The sequence below is a fragment of the Neoarius graeffei genome, chromosome 22 (genome assembly GCF_027579695.1).
Source record: "Neoarius graeffei isolate fNeoGra1 chromosome 22, fNeoGra1.pri, whole genome shotgun sequence".
NCBI classification, from domain to species: domain Eukaryota; kingdom Metazoa; phylum Chordata; class Actinopteri; order Siluriformes; family Ariidae; genus Neoarius; species Neoarius graeffei.
This window is the reverse complement of record NC_083590.1, coordinates 34,308,020-34,326,712: the sequence shown is the minus strand read 5'-3', so window position 1 is coordinate 34,326,712 and position 18,693 is coordinate 34,308,020. Positions and strand designations below refer to the sequence as shown.

Sequence of the window (18,693 nt, the reverse complement as noted above, 5' to 3'; positions counted from 1 at the left end):
ATAACCGCTCCTGTCTAAACAATGCAATTACAGCTCAGAAAAACTAACAGATAACACAGCCTGATAATAATCATAATTCATATATTTTTATTTCATCAATTTGAAATCATCCTAAATTTGTATCGCGATTTCTCGTCCCACGATATATCGTTACATGACTACAACGGAGCACTTGCATCTACGAAGTAGATTTTCACACATGACCATAGGTCTCCATAAAAGAGCGGAAGCAAATGTTAAAAAGCACGAACACCTTTAGATTTCATGTTTATTTCCAAGTTCATCTCAAAAGGTACACTGTCTCTTTACTTTCAACATTTAAAATGTGCTGGAGCACCGCAGTCTAAATTTCTAAAAGCCGCTTAGGACAAATACAGTTTGATGAAAAAAAAAAAAAAAACTTGTATAACAATAATAATATTAATAATAACAACAATAATAATAAAAATTGTAAAACTGCTACACAGTAAAAAGCATTTAACATCACAAATAAAGAAAAATAAAACCGTGAAGAAATGTACAAAAGTCTGCAGGACAAAGGACAGAAGACGTATCAAGCGAGTGTGTGTGTGGTGTGTTTGAAAAAGAGAGAGAGAGAGAGAGAGAGAGAGAGAGAGAGAGTACTGTTAAGCTGCCTAATCGAACATATCATCATCATCATCCTCAGACTCGGCGAAGTACTTGACCTCTTTCTTGGCTCGGCCTGACCGGTCACGGGCTGTGTCCAATCGGCTGAAGCTCTTACTGTTCACTTCATCATCGTCCTCGTCTGATGCTGCCTTCTTTGACTTCTGTACGCAAACACACAGACGTCTTTCATTAAAGCTCAAGGCGGTACATGAGAAAGAGAAAAATGCAGGAGAAAATCACTACTGTATAACTGAATAACACTCACTGAATTATTTGGATTCATTTACTTATGCAAAGCACCACAAGATAATGAAAATCCATCACTGGTGCTAAATTATTTTCACAAGTCACTCACTCTGCTGCCCGGAGCTTTTCCTGTCTTCTTCACAGGGTTGTAATCTTCCTCCGAGTCAGACTGCTTCCTCTTCCTCCCCCTGCCTCTGCCTGGGCCTTTCAGTGATGGAGTAGATGGAGGTTTCTTAGCTGCCGTGTCTGAGTCCGAGTCCCACACAGAGGTGTCGGGTTTCTTGGGTTTGGCTGGAGGCTTCCGTGGCTTGGGCGCTGCTTCTGAAGGCTTCTTAACTGTAATGAAAAGGGACAAAAGTAAAACGCTGAAATAGAAGATAAAATGCTTTAGATTAATAAATCACAAACCTAAGGTGCAACCTGTGCCATAACACACACACACACACACACACACACACACACACACACACACACACACACCACAAACAAACAGTCTTATAGCAGCACTGCAAAAAATAAAAATCTTAGGAAGTTTATTTGTCTATTTTCAAGTCAAAACATCTAGCCACCCTTATTATAGGCAAGGCAAGTTTATTTATATAGCACATTTCATACACAGTGGCAGTTCAATGTGCTTTACAGAAGTAAAAGCAGAACAGTAAACAATAGAAAATAAAATTACATAAAATAATTGGGGAAGAAAAATAATAAGAATTAAACAATAGTAGAAATTAAATTAATAAAATGAAATAAAGTTAATCAGCCTCGAGATTAAAGGGATAGTTCGGGATTTTTGACATGAATCTATATGGTATCCCCGTCAGCAGTGTCGTGCATCCACACTGACTTACCCCCGACAGTGTTCTGTGAGCCTAGATATTGTCCAGTGTTGGTCAGTGCACAAGTAGTTCCGGCAGGTTTCCTGGGGTCTGCAAAGTAACACGTTTTTCTTCTCAAAACAGCTCGTGTTCGAATGAGTGATTTATTAGCATAACAAAACCCTTGTAGTCCAAAAAGTCACACCTTGTAATTGCTTGGGGCTACTTTCTCTCAATAGCGATCAGTGCGCGCTACAGTCGCTAGTTGACAGGTAGCTAGGGTATCTGTTTCATTCACTTAGTTTAGTGCTTGGGAAGTTGACTGCATCATGTCTGACTACAGCAGCGACGACGAAGACATTGATTTCAGCACACAGCCAAGGGGGTATCTTTATGAACCCGAATATACGGATGCTGAAATTCAACAGATGGAAGTAGAACGGGCAGAGAGAGAGAGAGAGAGAGAGAGATGGTGAGCAGAGAGGTGGAAGGTGAAGCCGCAGCCGCGAGACCTCGAGTGACGGACAATTGGTGGTGTACTTGTTTCAAGTGCGAAGTAATGCAGACCGAGGTTGAATGCTACTGTTGCCAAGAATGGGACCTCGTTATGCCACGGATGCAAGACATTTCGATTGACGAGGAGGCCAACGCGTCAGCATCTGTCTGCATCACCAACAATAAGGATTTACCTGCGCTCCTGACTGCGGGTGTCCTGGAGACATTTTTCCACATCCCGAAAATCAACTGGAAGAAGCGCCCCAGACCAGCTGGACCCGATGGCCAGTTGTCTGCAGAGTGAGTGTTATTACCCTACTGTACAAGTGCTCAATTATATTGTATGGCGTCATATTTTATTAGTCTGAGCCCTGCAGTAGGTTACTGCAACCTACAGTCAAAACACGAATCACTGAATGAATCTAATGATAATCATATACATACCATAACATTTTATTGGTGACGCATATCTTTATTATTATTGTGTATCCCCAAGTCATTTATGTTGCAGTTTCATGTTTGAAGCAAAGCTTTTATCCTGAGCATCACCTTGTTTGCGTTTGCGTCTGGTCTGAGCTCGCTGCTAAACACTGTCGAACAACTAATGAAAGTTGTTGGCTAGCTCGCACACAACTGTTAACAGTGACAGCGCGCACTGATCGCTATTGAGAGAAAGTAGCCCCAAGCAATTACAAGGTGTGACTTTTTGGACTACAAGGGTTTTGTTATGCTAATAAATCACTCATTCGAACACGAGCTGTTTTGAGAAGAAAAACGTGTTACTTTGCAGACCCCAGGAAACCTGCCGGAACTACTTGTGCACTGACCAACACTGTACAATATCTAGGCTCACAGAACACTGTCGGGGGTAAGTCAGTGTGGATGCACGACACTGCTGACGGGGATACCATATAGATTCATGTCAAAAATCCCGAACTATCCCTTTAATTATTATTATGGGTTTAACTCATAAAGCGCGCTCTTCCCGTGGCTCTTCCACGAGGATCACCAAAAATCGTCCCGCAGACACAATCTACGAGGATCACCAAAAAAGTAAAATCATTAAAATCCAAGATTAAAAAGAAATTAAAATAAAGAAAGTAAAATCATTAAAATCAAAATTAAAAGAAATTATATTAAAAGGAAATGAATTACTTAGGTAAAAATTAATCAAGTGAAAGCATCTGAAAACAGCTTTGTCTTGAGCCTGGATTTAAAACTAACAACAGTAGGAGCATTTTTGATATCATCTGGAAGTTGGTTCCAAAGCTTATAAGGCATAATTGCCCAACAAGCAAAACCTCATTTAGCTAGAAAGGCTAGTTTTTAGACAGTCCATCTTGAAAATCTTGTACAGACAAAATGTCTTGAAAAAGTCTTATTTGGAGCACCTTTGAAAATAAAACAAGTTTTTTTTTTTAAAACAAGTAAGTACATTTTGGACATTTGTCAAATGCGGTTCATCTTGTTTCAAGAAAAAAAAAAACAAAGTATGCTTGTTTTGGGAATAAATGAACTTTACTGAAACCTTTGAATCTTTCATTACAATTCAACTCCACCTTACAGATCCTAAGTTTACTGCGACTGTTTTCTCAGTCATTCAGATTGAGCTCCTTCTAGATGCTGTACAGACTCTAGACCAGACAAGTGCCTTCAAAAAGGCTATGAGTGAGTGGAGGGCGTTTTAGTGAGGGCTTTTTGGAACGCTGTGAGTTAAGTTCAGTGGGGTTTTTTTTGTGCCTGATCTTGTAAACCCCTCGTACACATGAATAGTCAGTGCCCCCAAAATGCACTGTTGCTTTGGCGTTGTGTAAGCACTGTAAGTCAAAATGCGTAGACTTTTTTTTTTGGTGCCTGAGGTCCTGGGGAAGTGGAATCTTAAGAGATGTTTTAATGTTTGAATGTTGAAATGGGAAAAAAAATAAACTTGTTGCAATGCTACACGTGTCGTCAACTTGATTCGAGATAGTCTCTGGTCTCATATCTAGAGTATTTTACTAATTACAGGTCACAAAAGGAGAATCTTTTAAGCGAGCAATGCTTAGTTGTAGAATTTAACAATCCTAATATTAGTCTATTTATCTTAAATTCAGTTTTTACTGCTAAGACTTTGTCATGAATTTAAGTGAAATACCCTTAAAATGAAATAAATAAAAATGACTTGAATGGCTAAATGTAAGAAGTACGATCTTGTTATAAGAACTATTTGGATTATTTTGAGTTAATCAGATCTCGCATAATAAGTTCCCCAATCTTATTTTGGAATTATTTCATCTAAAAACAGGTTAGATTTTTCATCTTACTTTAAGAAATCTTACCAAGTCAAATTTGACTCGTTCCATTGGCAGATTTTTTTCACCTGATTCAAGCAAATATGCTTTGTTTTAATCTTTTACTTCTTATTTTTGAAAGGCCATTTTTTGCAGTGAGAGCTCCCCACGCATGAACAAAGCTGCATACTTAAGACAATATGGTAATGCATCAAGCTGATTTTTGATGGCTTTTGCAACCGTACAACATCTGGACGTCCGAACGGTATACGTGTACCACCACAGAGAACTTGATCATAAGTGCGAGGCAACGCATCTCAAACACTTGACCACCCGACAACAAAATCTGTATTTTTATTTACATTTACATAAGATAGATGGGTTTTTATCCAGTGCTTATTTTTAATTTGCTTTTTAAAAAATAACATTGTTTATCAACACATTTTACACTCATCGGGAGCTCCGACTTTCATATACATGTGTACAATGTCTTGCAAAAGTATTCCTCCCCCTTGGTGTTTGTCCTGTTTTGTCGCATTACAAACCGGAATTCAAATGGATTCGTACCATTTGATTTACACGACATGCCTACAACTTTAAAGGTGCAAATTGTTGTTTTATTGTGACTCAAACAATAAGCCTAGGTCACAACCGGACGTACAATTTTTTTGGCCGTGCGATTTTTGGCGTTTCCCAAATCGCTGCGTTTTTTTTGTTCGTGGAGAAAGACGCACGTTGGCTGCAAGTTTGTCTTGCAACCTGAAAAAAAACGTAAGCGCTCGTAGAGTTTGTTTGACATGACAAAGAACCTCTGCGGCCGGTCTATGGCTCGAAAATCAGCACGTCACACGCGCGCCCTCTGTGCGTTTCTTGCGTTTTTTTTGCACGTAGACGGGCCGTAGGAGCACGTATGGCCGGTTGTGACCGAGGCTATAATTAAGATGAAAAAACAGAAATCTGGAATGTGCATAGGTATTCACCCCGCCCACAAAAAAAAGTCAATACTTTGTAGAGCCACCTTTTGCTGCAATTACAGCTCTTGGGGTGTGTCTCTATTAGCTTAACACATCTAGCCACTGGGATTTTTGCCCATTCCTCGAGGCAAAACTGCTCCAACTCCTTCAAGTTAGATGGGTTGCGTTGGTGTCCAGCAATCTTCAAGTTATGCCACAGATTGTCAAATTCTTTGATTAGGCCATTCCAAGACATTTAAATGTTTCCCTTTAAACCACTCCACTGTAGCTTTAGCAGTATGTTTAGGGTCATTGTCCTGCTGGAACGTGAACCTTCATCCCAGTCTCAAACCTCTGGCCGACTCAAACAGGTTTTCCTCCAGAATCGCCCTGTATTTAGCGCCATCCATCTTTCCTTCAGTCCTGACCAGCTTTCCTGTCCCTGCAGATGAAAAACATCCCCACAGCATGATGCTGCCACCACCAGGAATGGTGTTCTCAGGGTGTTGGATTTGCGCCACACATGGCGTTTCCCATGATGGCCAAAAAGATCAATTTTAGTCTCATTTGACCAGTCGGCTACATGCTGACTCATGGCACATCACTGAACACTTATACACCTGCTCATTCATGCTATTATCCCATCAGCCAATCAGCAGCGTCACAAAATGCTCAGAGTTAATCCTAAGGCAAAACGAGTAGACCGGAAAAAGACCAGACAACATTTTCCCATTTTCAACTGCCTAGCTTTGCTGATCCTGTGCCCATTGTAGTCTCAGCTTCTCAGCTGACTCGAGTGGAACCAGATGTGTTCGTCTTCTGTTGTTCAAGTCTCGACGTGTTGTGTGTTCTGAGATGCTTTTCTGCTCACCGCGGTTGTAAACAGTGGTTATTTTAGTTGATTCAAAACAGCCTGGCTATTCTCCTCTGACCTGTCTCATCAACAAGGCGTTTCCGCTTCACAGTTGCTGGATAGTTTTTCACACTACGCTGTATAAACTCTAGAGACTGTCGTGTGTGAAAATCCCAGGAGATTTGTGAAATACTCAAACCAGCCCATCTGCCACCAACAACCATGCCGAGTACAGGTGTTCCCAATAAACGGTGAGTGTGTAGTAAATACAATTCGGTTACATAAAATGTGCCAATTGTCAAGGCCAAAGTGTGAAGAGACAGAACTGCAGCAGTTGCAAGTTTACCTTTCTTAGCAGGAGAGGGTTTCTCGAACGCTGAGCTGCTGGAGTAGGACGAGAACGCTGCATCCCTGTCATCATCACTGTCAGACTTCACTTCTGTAACACACAGTAAATACAGTCATGACCGTTATATGCAGATGTGAATCTAGTCCTGTTCAAAAGTGCATGAAAACTATTCTGGATTCACACACCACTGTCACTGCTCTTCTCCGAGTAGGCATGTTTGGACGAAGAGAATATGCTCTCTGGCTCCTTCTTCTTCTTGGTTTCTGAGGCAGACCTACAAGTACAATGTTTTACAAAATAAATTTAGACAAAGCATCTACAATATCTCTCAGCACAAAATAAAGAAGTACAGTGCCTTGCAAAAGTATTCATCCCCCTTGGTGTTTGCCCTGTTTTGTCGCATTGCAAGCTGGAATTAAAATGGATTGTTGGAGGGTTAGTGCCATTTGATTAACACAACATGCCGACCACTTTAAAGGTGCACATTGTTGTTTTATTGTGACACAAAGAATAATTAAGATGCAAAAAAAAAAAAGAAATCTGGAGTGTGCATAGGTATTCATGCCCTAAATAAGAGCTGGTCCAACCGATTCACTTCATAAGTCACATAATTAGTTGATTAAGATCCACCTGTGTGCAATCAAAGTGTCACATGATGTCTGTATAAATCAACCTGTTCTGGAAGGACCCTGACTCTGCAACACTACTAAGCAAGCAACATGAAAACCAAAGAGCCTCCAAACAGGTCAGAGACAAAGTTGTGGAGAAGTATAGATCAGGGTTGGGTTATAAACAAATATCCCAAACTTTGAATATCCCACAGAGCACCATTAAATCCATTATAGCAAAATGGAAAGAATATGGCACCACTACAAAACACTGAAGGAGCTGCAAAGATCCACAGCGGAGATGGGAGTGTCTGTCCATAGGACCACTTTAAGCCGTATACTCCACAGAGTGGGCGGGGCTTTATGGAAGAGTGGCCAGAAAAAAGTAATTGCTTCAGAAAACGCGTTTGGAGTTTGCCCAACAGCATGTGGCAGACTCCCCAAACACATGGAAGAAGATTCTCTGGTCAAATGAGACTAAAATTGATCTTTTTGGCCATCAGGGGAAACGCCATGTGTGGCGCAAACCCAACACCCTGAGAACACCATTCCTACAGTGAAGCATGGTGGTGGCAGCATCATGCTGTGGGGATGTTTTTCATCTGCAGGGACAGGAAAGCTGGTCAGGAGTGAAGGAAAGATGGATGGCACTAAATACAGGGCAGTTCTGGAGGAAAACCTGTTTGAGTCGGCCAGAGGTTTGAGACTGGGACGAAGGTTCACGTTCCAGCAGGACAATGACCCTAAACATACTGCTAAAGCTACAGTGGAGTGGTTTAAAGGGAAACATTTACATGTCCTGGAATATCCTAATCAAAGCCCAGCCCTGAGAATCAGTGGCATAACTTGAAGATTGCTGGACACCAACGCAACCCATCTAACTTGAAGGAGTTGGAGCAGTTTTGTCTTGAGGAATGGACAAATATCCCAGTGGCTAGATGTGCTAAGCTAATACAGACATAGCCCAAGAGCTGTAATTGCAGCAAAAGGTGGCTCTACAAAGTATTGACTTGGGACGGGATGAATATCTATGCACACTCCAGATTTCTGTTTTTTTTTCCATCTTAATTATTGTCACAATAAAACACCAATTTTCACCTTTAAAGTGGTCGGCATGTTGTGTAAATCAAATGGTGCTAACCCTCCAAAAATCCATTTTAATTCCAGCTTGTAATGCGACAAACCAGGACAAACACCAAGGGGGATGAATACTTTTGCAAGACACTGCATATGTTTTCTTAAACTTTCCTGAAAGGGATCGGGCTCATGGATAAAATACAGTTGTGAAAATCAGGAAATTGAATCAGTGCATGAGCGTTAAAATGCACATACGAAGTGACTGCTGGTTTAGGAGGGTATATGTCGTCGTCTTCGTCGTCATCTTCATCGTTGTTATTTTGTGCAGTGCTGAAGCTCTCCTTGTAGGACTGGACTGGGGAAGCTGGTGGCTCGTTATCTTGGTCTTCATCAGCATCCTCCTCTTCCTCCTCCTCCTCAGAGAAGTCAAAGGTGTACTTGGCTTTTGCAGCTATGAGACAAAACAGTAACGTTACAAATCTACAAGCAGACAAACACTTCTATAATAACCTAATATAATTAGCCTAGTAAACTAGACCCACCCGCCTACCGGCCAAAAATATTTTTGCCTAGCGAGTGGGTCTAGCCTCGCACCATATAAACAAAAACACCCCGGGCATCAAATCGTGCCCGCCAATCACAACGCAAGGTTTTTGTTTGGATTCTTTGGGCGGGCTTTTGCAGGAGTGACGACAAGGCTGCGCGACGCTGGAGAAAGCACAACAGGAAAGATGGCTACGGCTAGTGAACAGCACGCGTTTGACTCCGCTTTGGAATCAGTTTTAGAAGAATTAGACTTGGAGTTTTCGTTGAAACATGAGCAGGAAGAGGCTCTCCGCTCATTCCTTTTCAAGAAGGACGTTTTCGCTGTTTTGCCGACCGGCTATGGCAAAAGTCTGATCTACCAGCTGGCTCCGCTCGTAGCCAAAAGGATGGGGCTAGTTTGTGCAGTACGAAGAATTAATAAACAGCTTTGAAACATTACTTTTTGATTGTTTCTTATTTTCCCGTTATTTTAAATTTAAGGGAAATTATTTCACCAAACACCACTAAATAAAAACTCTCAAAAACAGTTTAAGCAAACCCTTGAAAAACACTTGAAAAAAATAAGAGTGTATGTTAAGTATGTGGTACAGACTCCAAACTTGTGGTCATTATCTCCAAACTTCTTAATATCTACAACCTGTTTATTAATTCATCTCATCTCATTATCTCTAGCCGCTTTATCCTTCTACAGGGTCGCAGGCAAGCTGGAGCCTATCCCAGCTGACTACGGGCGAAAGGCGGGGTACACCCTGGACAAGTCGCCAGGTCATCACAGGGCTGACACATAGACACAGACAACCATTCACACTCACATTCACACCTACGCTCAATTTAGAGTCACCCACGCGGACACGGGGAGAACATGCAAACTCCGCACAGAAAGGCCCTCGCCGGCCACGGGGCTCGAACCCAGGACCTTCTTGCTGTGAGGCGACAGCGCTAACCACTACACCACCGTGCCGCCCCATGTTAATTAATTAATACGCATTTTGAAAAATTATTTATTTCAAGGCCTCCCCCACTGCTTTCTGTCGCTCTGACTACGTCACAGTCACTGTTGCGCTGATTGGTCAGAGCGTTGGCCTATACGCACAGACAGTTTGAAAGACAGCGGTTTGTTCCTCCCACACCCTTCAGAAATGTCTACGGATCGAGGCCAGACTAAATATTCACATTTAGTCTGGCTTGCCAGGCTATAATATAATAATAGAATAATTTTACTTATAAATACATCTCTGAATATATCACGCAGAATTTAAAAAATACTAAAAGTATTTCACAATCAGTTGAGCTTTTAAAAATGTATTGTCGTTAATAAATAAAAGTAAATTTTTTTAAAGTAAAAATGCAACTGAAATATTAAACACATATTAAAACGTACTAATAGCACAAATATATACAGTGCCCTCCAAAACTATTGGCACCCATCATAAAAAGGGCCACAAGTTAACATATGGGTCCGTCTCAGAAACCGGTCTCTCATTTGGGACATTATGGTCAAAAAATAAATTTTCTAATTTTACTTTTTTTTTTTCGCGTTTACCTCACACTCAATGTTTCTTTTGTGATGTTTAATAAGAATAAAGATAGCATCTTGCTTTATCTGGCCTCCACTATGGAAAATATTTTTGATTGCAATTCAAATGCTTTTGTAAAATTGATTTCCATATAAAATAACTCCATCATGAAGAATTAAAGCCCCTCCTTCACAGAGGAGTGAAAATATTGAATAAATTTCCTCTTTTTGATTGCTTGGGTTAAAAATGCCAAGTTATGATGACTGAATTGATTATTCACTTAAATATGAATAATATGATACATTTTGGGTATTTGATATGGCGAAATAGGACACAATGGAAAAATCAAGAACACACCGGAAAGATGAGAATAACGGCGGTGGTAAAAGAACAGCGACTGTACCGGCTGAAGGTCGCGCGGGTCTCTGCTGCGGCGCGCGAGCAACGGGACATCACTACCGCACCGGACGGAGCGCGAGGCGGGGGCGGGGCAAAATGACTGGCTGTAGATTCTATCAAAAGTTCGATCTAAATTGACCACGGTTGCAAAATATCGGCCAAAAATACGCAAACGCTACGAAATATGAAAGTAAGATGAAAAAGAAACATTCTATTGCCTTATACTGCAAGACTAAAACAAAATGCAACTGTCAAAACTCACCTTTTCAGTGATAACGTCCGAACAGATCACCCGCGTAACAGAAAGACCGCAAATGGAAGCACGATCAACTTCTAACTGTCGGAGTGGAAAATTCCATTCTACACATGCAAATTGTTAATGTGTGTCCTTCCCCGCACACAAATGACACGCTACGGTAAAAAATAGACCACAACTCATTTTATAGCTCAGAAATTCATACAAGACCAGCTACCATCGTAACATATGGCCCTTTTCCACTACCCTTTTCCAGCTCACTTCAGCCTGACACGGCTCGCGTTTCGACTATCTAAGAACAGCACGACTCAGCTCGCTTCAGCCCTGCTCAGCCCCCAAAACTCGCACGGTTTTGGAGTGGGGTTGAAGCGAGCCAAACCGAGCCGAGTGGGGCTAGGGGCGTGAGGAGACACTCCCCTGTGCACTGATTGGTGAGGAGGAGTGTCCTCACACGCCCACACACGGCCCACGAGCACGCTGGGATCTGTAAACACCGTAAACCCGGAAGAAGAATAATTGCGAATTACGAGAATTATGAAGCCTTATGCGCCTCGCCTCATCTATACGCTCTTGCCAGTATCTGTTGGCGTTGTCGGTGACAACAAGCCACAGCACCAAGACCAGCAACACTAACGACTCCATGTCCTCCATGTTTATTGTTTACTATCCGGGTCGTGAGACTACCGCTTAAAAGGTCACTGATGTCACCGTTTGCGCCGCATAACGACATCACCTGACGTCCACCCACTTTCGCTAACTCCGCCCAATGTGTCCACCCACTTCCAGCCAGCACGGTTCAGCGCGGTTGTAGTCGAAATGCAACTCCAACAGCCCCACTCAGCTCGACTCAGCACGGCACGGCTCAGCCCAACTCAGCCGCGTTGGTAGTGGAAAAGCGGCAATATTCTGTAAGAAACATATTCTACACCTAACTTTCAGCTTTCGTTTTAAAAAACAAAATCGCAGATTTATAACTCAATTTTTATACGGCGTAGTGATTTTAAGTTCCTACATTTGGTGAGGTCGTGACCTTGACCCTGAGGCTTTCTGTTTAGATCAAAACACACGATCGTATTGGTTTGCGGAAAATGGAGTTACGACGGTGATGAAATATTTTGCATGATGCTTTATTACGGTTATGATTATTCTGTGAGCGCACCAATCCTTAGGTGGATAAAGTTACAACTTAAAATACAATTAGTGATAACTGTAGACTTTTCAGTGGACTACAACCTTTTTAAGGGAACGCGATGTAGTCAAAAATTTATCGTGTCCCAGATCAAGCCGCCATTTTTCCACAAATTTGCAGAATTTTTTGCCAAATTCTGAATATTCACATCAGAGATTTAGTTTTATCTGTATTATTTCTTTCATCATTTTATTTCAAATTAAAACCAACATCACCATTCAAAACCGTATAGTTTACTGACTGAGTATATTTAGTGGGCGACCCCCACAGTACCCAGTTTCTGAGACAGACCCATATATAAAACTAGGTTTTACAAATGAATACTTGTGTTGGTTTCAAAATTATCGGCACCCTTACAACGAACACTTTCTCTCCTTTTTGCCTCCGAGTCACTTCCTGAAATGTCTAACAAGTTCAGAGACATTTGTAGAAGGATTCTGGTCCACTCATCCATTGCAGAATATTTTAAGCTCCTTTACATTCTTATATTTCAGCTTCTCCAGACCAGAGGGATACATTTCTTTCCAGGACAATTTATCACTCTCTTCCTTTCAGCAGCTGTTTTTGAATCCAAATGAAACTGGTAGCTTGTGGAGGACGAGATATGTAGTCACACTTGCACTCAGCTTGCATCATATGGGTGCAGCTTTCAGTTTAAAAGGGAAAAAGCTGCATAGAACAGCAAAGAGGAGGAAAAAAAAAAAGATGAACACACACCTGAAGCTCTCCTGGACGTCGTGTCTCGGGGAATAACAGGCTGCTCGCTGTCATCCAGTGACAGGTCAGACCTTTCGTCATCATCCGACCAGGGGTTCCTCTTCTTTGCCTTCTTGGCTGTGCCCTTCGCTGCACCTGGAGTCTTCCTCTGTCTAGGAGTGCCTGTGAGATATGGTGTAATCTTTACAGAAAGGTGTCTAAAGCTGAATACAGCTTCAATAACCAAGAATAAGTATTGTTTCATTCTTTACCTGGTTCCTTCTTCTCTTTTTTAACACGTGGGGCTTTGGGTTTGGCTCCGGGGTTTGGCAGGCCAGATGGTGAGATCATCGAATTGTCTCCTGCTGCACCGTTCGCATCGATCATGCCGTCTTCATCAAATTCCACCTTCACTGACATTTCCGCATCACCCTGGAAGATACATACATGTTATTTGCCAGCTGGGAGGTCACGGTATTTCATCATACAGACCGACCTTAAGCTGGCAAATAATATATTTTTTTTTTTCTTTACCAGATTCTAACAGAAAACGAGAGCGCCCGAAAGGGAAAACCGAGCCGAGCCGCCATTTTGAATCCTCATTCACGGCTGTAATGCAAATTGCTTCCTCCTTGGTATACAAGTGCACTTCCATGGCAGGAAAAAAACTACATTTTGCCGCCTATGTAGTCCCTTATTTATACAAATAGGAGTCATTCAGGATTCAGCCATGTTTTTGCTCGGCGTTAGCAGCAGTTACAGGTTTTTAGCTTTCTCCTGAAATGTTTTCTTTTATTTCTTCTTCCTCAGGGTAGTAAAACTCGCTTTCGCTGTGAACACTGTCGTTATCGCTATCCATGCCGTAAAATTAATGCTATTTTTAGAGATGAAAGTGGAGCAAAGAAAAAAAATCCTGAACTTTTGAAAGTCAAACTAAAGCTAGCCGCACACTACGCCAATTTTCAGCGTACCGAGCCAACTGAAGTCGCGAGTCAGGCGTAAAGACTAGTTTTCGATGGTACCGACTCATCTCACAGCCGATTCGAAAAACTAATCGGGAGCCAGACTGATCGGCGAGAGTCGCTAGCAATAACCAATCATATCTTTCGCATATAACACGTGACATCATTAAACACAATTTCTAGCGCGAGAAATACATGTTGGTAGCACCTAATGCAGGTATATACTGTAATTCCATAGACTGAAGCTTTATCCATAGACACAGTGGGCTGGAAAGCCACTCTGCTCAAGTTGTGTGGTTGAATTCCAAATCGCTTTAACTCCCCTATATAAGTGCACTATTTAAGGTTGGAAATAATAGCTCATGCAGCCTAGATAGTGCGCTACATATTCCATGTTGTGTCATTTGTAATTCAGCCTGTAGCATCTTCAAGTGTTGGATTTAACAGTAACTATATCCAATAGCCAATCACAAAGCTATTAAGTTGTCACGTGATATTTAGCGGAATGTTTGTTATGATGCTTAGTTCGCATAATCTCGTTTGGTGTCGCTTCAATCGCGACTGCACTCGTCAACAGTCGTGAGTTAGTCGGGGATATGTGCGTGCCCTGTCGGGAGTCGGCTCTGAAATGGGTCGGTTTGGTACCGCGTGGATCGGCGTAGTGTGCGGCTAGCTTAAGGCTGGGGGTGTCGAGGGGGCAACGTCCCCCGAAAAATTTTTTAATAACATAACATGCAAAACCCTGCATTCTAGTACTTATTTTCACTAAAACAAGTTAACTTTTAAGCCTTTTTCTTTCATGTACATTAATGATTAACATGTCAAAAATAATAAATTTAATTCCCCTAGTTAATGAGTAATTTTTAGGAGTGCACTGTTCTAAATTCAGAATTTTCACTATTGGATGTCAAAACTTATATCAAGTGATGCTGTCACATCTTATGTGCAATACTGCATATATGTTTAGAAAATAATAATTCAACGGATATTAAATAGTTCACACTTTCATGAAACTGAATTGATTCAATATCAAAACGTCTTATTAATCAGATATAGATTTATTGTAACCGTAAACTCATTCAGAACAGAAAAGATAAATCCGCCACATTATCTTGTAAAATTGAGCTTATTCAACGCTAAAACTGTTATCAAAAATAATATTTTCTTATCGTGCCACGTTAAAGATTTCAAACTATTAATAATGCACTAAAACTTAACTGGTTTGAACTGTGTGAGAGAGACAGGGAATGCACTGCAAAGTTCATAGTTTTGTAAAAACCAAAGTCTGCTAGGCTAAGTGAAAACCAGCTGTGAAACGGACACCACGAAATCTAGACCCTCTTCGGTTGTTCCACAGCCTTCCAGCTGTTTTGTTTTCTCTTGTGCTTTCCCCAAATGGCTTTTTTAATGTTTTTTTTGCTATGCTATGAACGGACTGTCTTGTCTTGGGTTGAGAGGCTGGATTTGGCAGAGCCTTTTCCTCTCCTATCGCGATAAAATCTTGTTCACATGACATGAGGTATGTATATAAGCATACAAGGTCTCGTACACACCAGCAAGCATTGCGAGACTACAAAAATGGCGGCGCCCTGTCGCCGAACGTAAACAAGCCGCGTGATTGCAAAACCGAATTTCTATGAATCGACACGTGAAAAATACGAAAAATAAATTTCTCCATTCGGAAAACCGGAGATTTTCAAGAGTTTTGTCAAATATCCAGATTTCCGGGTAAACCCGGAAGACTTTCATCTATATATTTTCCTGAGAAATGCTGGCAAAAATTTATAAGCTTTTTGATAATCTTAGAAATAAATCTTATATACAAAAAAAAAATAAATAAATGTTGACAAAAAATTCTACTATGTTTGTTGTTGTTGTGAACGAACGAGTCGCCAGAGGTCTGTAACCGGGGTCTGTACCGTAGATACGGACCCACTCGCCAGCCAATCAGAGCGCAGGATTTGATGGAAACCGGACCACGAAAAAAATAAATACACTGCAAAAAATGATCTCTTGTTGAGAGAAAATATCTTTAATATGGGTGAATTTATCTATAATTTCTTACTAGAAGTTTACTAGAACTCAAATATAAGATTATTTAGCTTACTTTAAGACACTTTTACTAATTTCAAGCCTTAAATTTTCTTATTCTATTGGCAGATAATTTTGCTAAAATTTTAAGCATTCAATTCTAGAAAGAAGCAAAATTATCTGCCAATAGAATAAAATTTAAGGCTTGAAATTAGCAAAAGCGTCTCAAAGTAAGCTAAATAATCTTATATTTGAGTTCTAGTAAACTTCTAATAAGAAATAATTAGTGCTGTCAAGCGATTAAAATATTTAATCGCGATTAATGTCGCGACTGTCATAGTTAACTCGCGATTAATCGCAATTTAATCGCACATTTTTATCACATGAAAAACCATTGTAATTCTCTTATCAGCATAAAAACGTGAATGGGCTTGCTTTGTATTGCAAAGCATAACACGTCTTGACACAGCCACTGCAAAGTGAAACCTAAGCCGAACACCGGGGCTGGCAAAAGAACCATGAGTGAAGTGATCTACTGCTTGAGTTAGTCTACAACTTTAATCAGAGAGACAGGTTACACAGTGACGGTAGGCTTGACGTGCTTGATTATAATATAAAGTACACTATTATATTAACTCTAAGTTGTTCGTTGATAAATATTGCATTGAATCTGATCTTTACTGTTTCAGCTCACTTAACACATTTTGTACTTTTACACTTTCTGCCTGTTGATGCGTCGCGCTGTCCAATCAGAGGTGGCCAAATGTGCATATTACAGGAAGGATTTCTGGGATAGCATTGAGTTTACAGTTCAGAGGGATCTGGCTTCTTTAGACGCTGTCTTCTTAAAACTGAATAAATATTTAAAAAGAGCCAAATGAGCCAGTCTTTTGAACGGCTCTTTTCAAAGAACGGATCACAAAGATGCGGATCCCATCAAAGAGCCATAAATCCCATCTCTACTAGCGCGCCCTGCCCGCGCTGGTTCTTTGGGAGGAGGACAGAGGACTCTGGCTGTGCGTGGCATTACAGTCTAGCTGCTATCGTTTGTCTCTGTTGCAAGTTCCTGGCAGTTTCAAAAGCTTATGAAAACCCTACATCATGTCACAGAGCGTTCATCTCGCGATAAAAAAATTATCGCCGTTAAAATTGAGTCAAGTTAACGCGTTAATAACGCGACATTTTTGACAGCACTAGAAATAATAGATACATTCACCCATATTAAAGATATTTTCTCTCAACAAGAGATCATTTTTTGCAGTGTACTCTTAAGCTTGGTCACTAAATCCGAGTAAAGAAAGTAAATATACATGTTCAGTCAGTGGAGGGACGAATATCGCAATTTTGGATAAATAAACTATGAACATACAGTAACCACGCAAAACCGCCACCCCCCCCCACACACGTGTGTGTCTCAACCACTTTAACATCCAGCAGCACTGCTACAACACCCCCAAACACATAACAACTGATTTCTTAAAGACATCACAGTTCTCTAATATGATGTCCAAATTTACTTCAGACAACTGATTTCAGGTAAAAATAAACCTGGGCTGTCAAACTCCTCAAACTCCTTTAAAGTAATTTTTTTTTTTTTTGCATTTAAATATCACTTTTTATTAAAAAAAAAAAAGATTGTTTACCACGTAAATCAGATTATGACAGCTTTCCAAAGCAAATAAAAGTATGACATACTTTTTTTTAAAAATATTTTTGTTCATTTACCCACAAAAATGTTCTCATCACTTAAATTTACCTGTACTGTAAAAGTTCCGTAACCATGTTCAAATTCATTCTATAGGTGATGTCGACATTACATTTAAATAGTTTCTTTAAAATATGAAAATAAAGTATGCCATAAAATGTCATGGATGACATTCTCTCTTTCTCTCTCACCTTCTTCTTCTTGATCATCTTCTTGGAGGCATCAGCTTTCATGGCGAGTGTGATCTGAGGCTCTACTCGCCGACCGAAGGGCGATGGCAGTGTCTCTTCCAGCTGGAGCTTCTTCACTTTGGGCTTGCCCACCTTGCCTTTGACCAGCTTCACTGCTTTCCCCATGCTGCTGCTCTCACGCTCTTGTTCCTCCACTCGCTGACACAGAGATAAAAAAAGGGATTAAGTCACCACAGAGACACAAACAAACACACTACAGTGGATATAAAAAGTCTACACACCCCGTTAAAATGATAGATTTTTCTGATGTAAAAAAATGAGACCACGGTAAATCATTTCAAAACTTTTCCCACCTTTAATGTGACCTGTACAATTCAACTGAAAAACAAAAATCTGTTCGAAGGAAATAAGCCGGTTGCGTAAGTGTGCGCACCCTTAAACTAATCCTTTGTTGAAGCACCTTTTGATTTAATTACAGCATTCGGTTTTTTTGGGTTCACACCTGCCATCAATTAAAATGACTAATTAACCGCAAATAAAGTTCAGACATTTACTCAGTTGCCTCCTCCAGCAAAAGCCACGTGAGCTTACAAAGCATCAAAAGGATCTCATTGTTGAAAGTCAGGAGAAGGGTGCAAAAACATTTCCACGGCATTAGACACACCAGTGAAGACCGTCATCAAGAAGTGGAGAAAATATGGGACGACAGGGACATTACAGAGAACTGGACGTCCCTCCTAAATTAATGAAAAAAGACGAGATGAAAACTGGTCAGGGAGGCTGCCGAGAGGCCGACAGCAACACTGAAGGAGCTGCAGGGATTTCTGCCAAGTACTGGTTGTGTACTACGTGACCTCCTGTATTCTCCGTATGTCTGGACTATGATGTAGGTTCAAAGAAAA

The 18,693-nt window shown here is 40.8% G+C and overlaps 1 protein-coding gene across 2 annotated transcripts in view; it reads right to left on the bottom strand.

Annotated features, from left to right (window-relative positions):
- Window positions 1–236: 236 nt before the first annotated feature.
- Window positions 237–18,693, bottom strand: part of top2b (DNA topoisomerase II beta) — a 132,315-nt gene continuing 113,858 nt past the window's right edge. For both annotated transcript variants that reach the window (XM_060904758.1, XM_060904759.1), the window contains exons 28-35: window positions 17,792–17,989; window positions 13,175–13,334; window positions 12,924–13,085; window positions 8,555–8,750; window positions 6,800–6,888; window positions 6,612–6,704; window positions 986–1,212; window positions 237–791 (exon numbers count right to left, since the gene is read on the bottom strand). In XM_060904758.1, the coding sequence (XP_060760741.1) occupies window positions 636–791; window positions 986–1,212; window positions 6,612–6,704; window positions 6,800–6,888; window positions 8,555–8,750; window positions 12,924–13,085; window positions 13,175–13,334; window positions 17,792–17,989 (1,281 nt within the window). In that variant the 3' untranslated portion in view covers window positions 237–635. The remainder of the gene's footprint in view (window positions 792–985; window positions 1,213–6,611; window positions 6,705–6,799; window positions 6,889–8,554; window positions 8,751–12,923; window positions 13,086–13,174; window positions 13,335–17,791; window positions 17,990–18,693) is intronic.